The following is a 5135-nucleotide window of genomic DNA, read 5'->3' on the forward strand; positions in this document are numbered from 1 at the left end:
TGATTGTTGACTAAAAATAATAAATTATATTATATCTATAATATTTTTCTTGTGTTAATTTAGTGTATAGTATGAGACAAAAAAGATATAGAACTCTAGTAGAAATCAAATTAGAGATAATATGGGGGCTGTGTGTGTGATTTTTCTATTTTTTGGGGCAGGATTGCAAAGATGCGGAAAGAGTTGCAGATTGAGATGGATAAATTACCTGAGGCCAGATCTGAAGAGGGGCTCCTTCACTTTAGAGGAAGAGCAGATCATAATTGACATTCATAGAATTCTCGGAAACAGGTAATAAAGGCTAAACTTAGAAAGTTAGAAGCACACAAACAAAATGCCACAATAGTAAAAGGGACTACCCCGACAAAATTACGGCCGCAATATCTAAATTTATATAGATCAGAAAAGAGAAATATTTCTAACTTTTTTTAGAACATATTTAATGAGATTATTGTCAATTATTTTTTAATATCATTTTCTCACAAGTAATTTTTAATTTTTTATACACGTTGAATAATTGGTGTTGATTAAAATATGCATTAAATCTAAGCACTAAAAAAATTAAATAAAAGTACGTGAAAATTTATTCAACTATTGCTGCTTAGGTTAAGTATGTAAATATTTGCAAATCAACTCAGGTATGCAATTAAATAAATCTTTATCCTAATTTTTAAAGATAATGCAAACGATTGTTGTATGTGATTCTAAATTTTTTAATCTATGCTGATTGGACCGTTTTGACACATATTTTATTTTTTAAATATAAAAATGAACTTTTAGTTAATTAATATTAACTAATTTTTTTCTCTTATTGCAAAATATTTTTCAGTTTTAGCAAAATATTACTCGGCTGGGTAAAATTGCGGTCAATATCGGCGACACAAAAAGTTTTCACGAGAACAAGAAAGTTTGGCTAATTTTTTTTATGAATTTAATTTTAATATATTATTAATATAAAATAATTTTATACGTATATTTAATTACATAATATTTAATAACTATTTTTATTTTACCTTCATGAATGATTATTAAAAATAACTAATAAAATCAGACTACTGCGTACCTAACTCTTCTTTTGGATAACTTACAAGATTTTGGGATATCCAATTTAGTGTTTAACCCTTTAATTTGTTCTATAATTAATCAAGAAATAATGATGAATGTATTTGTGAAAGAAAAGTTTATGTGTTGTTTCAGATGGGCTCAAATAGCGAAGCACCTACCTGGTAGAACAGACAATGAGGTCAAGAATTTCTGGAACTCTTGCATTAAAAAGAAGCTCATATCTCAAGGCCTAGATCCACAAACACACACTCTTCTCTCTTCTCACAGGAGAACAACCTCATCATCATCAAACTTCTCTAACAATAATAATGATTCCTTTCTCATTATTACTTCAAATATGCCAAACAGTGCTAATAATAATGCTCCCATTATTGAAACTAGCCAAGGCCTTTCTTCTTCTTCTTCTTCACTACCTACCAATAATCAGGCTCAACCAAGTGTTGTTCAAGCACCGTCTAGCATTGTTACCTCATCGGATTTTTATTATGAACCATCAATAATAATAGAGAATAATAATAGTACTAATAGTAATGTCTCCAATAGTATCCCATCTAAGAATAGCTTATTATGGAGTTCAAGGACTGATCATGATGCTGAAGATTTCAGAGTTCAGACATTGGAAGAAGGGCAAGGAATGCAACATTCACTACATGCTGCTGATGATGATGATAACGAGATCAGAGAAGCTAATAATATCATTGAGATGAATACTAATGCTTCTTTGGAGGGCTCCAATAATGATAATAATAATAATAATTTTGACTTTGGGTTGCTGGAAAGTGTACTTAACTCTGAATTCATGTCTCATGATATCAACTATATGGATGAACTTGCATGGAACTTTTAGACCATGCTTCATTTATCGTTCCGACATAATAGAAGTAATATATGCATGTAGATTAGATTTCTTTCATAAATTACATAATAGTTTACCGATTACAAATTCTTAAGGTATTTTCGATCTTGAAGACAAATCTAAGTATCTGTTTATATTAATAATATTTTAACAAATATTAAATATATTCTATGTTATTAAAGAGTTTTACTAACATTCTTCTAAAAATTTAATAAAATCTAGTAAAAATATTACAATTGACCTTTTTTAATTAATACTTCACTACAGAAAAAAAAAAAATTATGGTCATGGTGAAAGTTAGTAAAAAGGATGACCATAGGTTTGTGGTCACGATTTAATATCCTTATCACTAACCACAACATGATAATTACAAAAAGCAAACTCGATGTGTCAATCTCTACAAATTGAAAAAAGCCAATTAAGTTTAATTAATCTTAATCCACAAGTCCTAACTAACTTACTAATTTAATTAGTAAAAAATTAGCATTAGTAAAAATAAGACTAATTAATATCTCTAAATTATCAATTAACTTGGACATCAATAATTTAAATTTTAAGGTCACCCAATTTTTTAACCCAAGCCAAGAATATAAAATCTACTCTATAAATAGTCTAAGTATTTTATCAAACACTTGGTGTGCATAAACATAAAATTTCATAAATTATAATAAATAATAAAACTACAACTATCCAATGTAAAAAAGAAATAATAATAACTCAAATAAACATAAATAAAATATAAAATATCAAAATCATTCATGAAAATATAAATCAAACAAAAATTTATAAACTAAAATTATATAAACAAAAAATGCTCCAATTTATACTGCATAGTTTAAACTCAATAATTTGACATAAAACACATTAACATTTAAATTTCACTATTTTCGTATTTTTTCAGGATATATTAAAAAATATATAAACAATATTGTATAACATTCAATATTCAACAATGGTAACATCTGAAAGAGCTTTATATAATAACCACTACAAGAAAAAAGGCCTATGGTCACGCTTTTTTCTTGTCACGCTTTAAAAGCGTGGCCAAAAGTGGTCAATGGCCACGTTTTTATGAGGGTGGCGATTGATTAGATATTTGGCCACGTTTTTTCTTGTTACGCTTAAAAAGCGTGGCAAAAAGGATCTATGGCCACGCTTGTATGAGGGTGACAATTGATTAAAAATTTGGCCACACTTTTTTTTTGCCATGCTTCAAAAGCGTGGCCATAGAGAGAAACAGGGACACTTTTAAAACGTGGCAAAAAGTTTATGATCTTGGCACCCCTAAAAAAGCGTGGCGAAAAGGTTCCCAACAAGCTATAAGACTCATCAGACTCTTCTACTCTTCTCCCCTGATACTTACACTAATGCTTTGAAACCCTAACACTCAGACTCTGTTGCTCATCCCCAACTCAGATAGGGCTCATCATCGGCGCTTGCACTCTCTCCTCTGCCGGCACTCCCTCCGTCGTCTCCCCTAATCTGTTTCTACTAGAGCTCGCATTCCCTGCGCACACTACTCATGGTGTCGGTCAACCAATGGAGGTCGCCTTTCCTTCCTCCGCGCCGCCATTCTTTACCCTCCTCCCTAACACCAAGAGGTTCGCTTGCTTTGCATAGTCAATGCACGTTTTGACTGTGCCGTCACCGCCGCTAGAAGAGCACTCAACCGCAACAAAGGCAACGAATGGCCTTCTGCTTCCAGCGCTCACCGAGCCCGCTATCTCTGCGCCATCGCTGCCAAGATCGTCGAGAGAAAGGATCACCTCGCTAAGCTTGAATCCCTTGATTGCGGAAAACCATTCGATGAAGCTGCCTGGGACATGGTACTTCAATTCTGCTTCAATTTCAGATCATTCTCTCTGATTGTTACTGTAATTCTCTGATTCACGCTTGATTTTATGTTAGGATGATGTTGCTGGTTGCTTCGAGTTTTACCCTGACCTTGCCGAGAAACTCGACGCTAAGCAGAAGGCACCCGTTTCTCTTCCCATGGAAACTTTCAAGAGTTATGTCCTCAAAGAACCCATTGGTATTGTTGGATTAATTACCCCATGGAATTTTCTTTTTCTTCTCTTTAAAATTTGCCTTATTAACTGGTGTTAGAATATAGAAGTTAGTTTTTATATAAGCGGCAATGAGTGATGAAAAAAAGAATAATAGTAGAATAGAAAGGTAGAAATTAAGTTGTTGTATATTGTTTTTTGGTTGTTCGTTCATTGTTGTCACCTCTCTCTGTTAGCAGAATTGCTATCTTGATGGCTAACTAGATATCATGTTTTAGGAACTATCCACTATTAATGGTTACATGAAAGGTTGCCCCTGCTCTGGTTCTTCATTTTTTATGATTTTTCTAAACTACTATTTTTTCTTCTATTCTGATATTTGGTTTAGGTTTTCTTTCCCCTAAACTTCTTGATTTTCTATTTTTGTTATGATTTTATTTATGTTAAATAGTTTTATGGTTATTCATATTGGGGGTGAAACAGATCTTAGGTTTATATACTGCGCAGGTAAGAGAGAAAAGGCATGAAGTGGTGATTTTAGTTAGTTAAATAATGTGTGTATGTTGGCGATTTTAATTAATGACTGTGTGCAGCTGCTTGCTTCCACGGTGGACGTGATGATCCGATACCCAGCCCATTTAACCCGTTGACAGATGGCAGCACCCAGCCCATAATTCATGTACTCACCAGGTATGATATCTTGACCCTGCTAGCTTGGGGTGTTCTTTACAGGTTCTTCTTCTACTTAGTACTGAGATTTTACTCCAAGAATGAGAGAAAATGATGAACCAATCATATATATACTATGTCTACTTTTTTTGTTCTTGATAAAGTTTTAGACTTCTATGTACCATTTTCCTATGGTTTGTTGAAAATGTGAAACAATAATAACGAATATATATTATCATGATCATATATGTTAAAAGTAGCTACTGAGTTTTGCAGCTTTACTATTCTTAGAAGTGTTGAGAGAATCTAAATAGAAAATCTACTCTTTTATTCAGCTTTTCTTCCATTAATTTGTGGAACAAATGCTATTCCATAAGCCATGTTTGTACATTTATTTCAAAAGAAAGTAAAGCATTTATTCTGCTTAGAGGTATGAGATTTTTTATTTAGTCAGATGAAACCTTTTTTGAAAGAAATTATCTTATCAAAGGAATTTATGGATGCCTTATTATGATATTTCTAAGCATGGGATACCTAGG

The 5135-nt window shown here is 32.2% G+C and overlaps 2 protein-coding genes across 2 annotated transcripts in view; both read left to right on the forward strand.

The window, feature by feature from the left end:
• The window catches only part of LOC107612078 (myb-related protein 330), a 2733-nt gene extending 810 nt beyond the window's left edge, over nucleotides 1–1923 (forward strand). Inside the window, exons 2-3 of the mRNA XM_016313908.2 lie at nucleotides 162–291; nucleotides 1198–1923. Coding sequence (XP_016169394.2) covers nucleotides 162–291; nucleotides 1198–1912 — 845 coding nt within the window. The 3' untranslated portion in view covers nucleotides 1913–1923. The remainder of the gene's footprint in view (nucleotides 1–161; nucleotides 292–1197) is intronic.
• On the forward strand, nucleotides 2209–4809 carry LOC110265331 (betaine aldehyde dehydrogenase 1, chloroplastic-like). The gene is made up of 5 exons (XM_021108281.1): nucleotides 2209–2240; nucleotides 3313–3452; nucleotides 3542–3747; nucleotides 3830–3978; nucleotides 4521–4809. The coding sequence occupies exons 1-5, from the start codon at nucleotides 2209–2211 to the stop codon at nucleotides 4543–4545; spliced, it is 552 nt and encodes a 183-aa protein (XP_020963940.1). The 3' UTR covers nucleotides 4546–4809.

Source organism: Arachis ipaensis, chromosome B08 (assembly GCF_000816755.2).
Source record: "Arachis ipaensis cultivar K30076 chromosome B08, Araip1.1, whole genome shotgun sequence".
In the NCBI taxonomy this organism is placed as follows: Eukaryota; Viridiplantae; Streptophyta; class Magnoliopsida; order Fabales; family Fabaceae; genus Arachis; species Arachis ipaensis.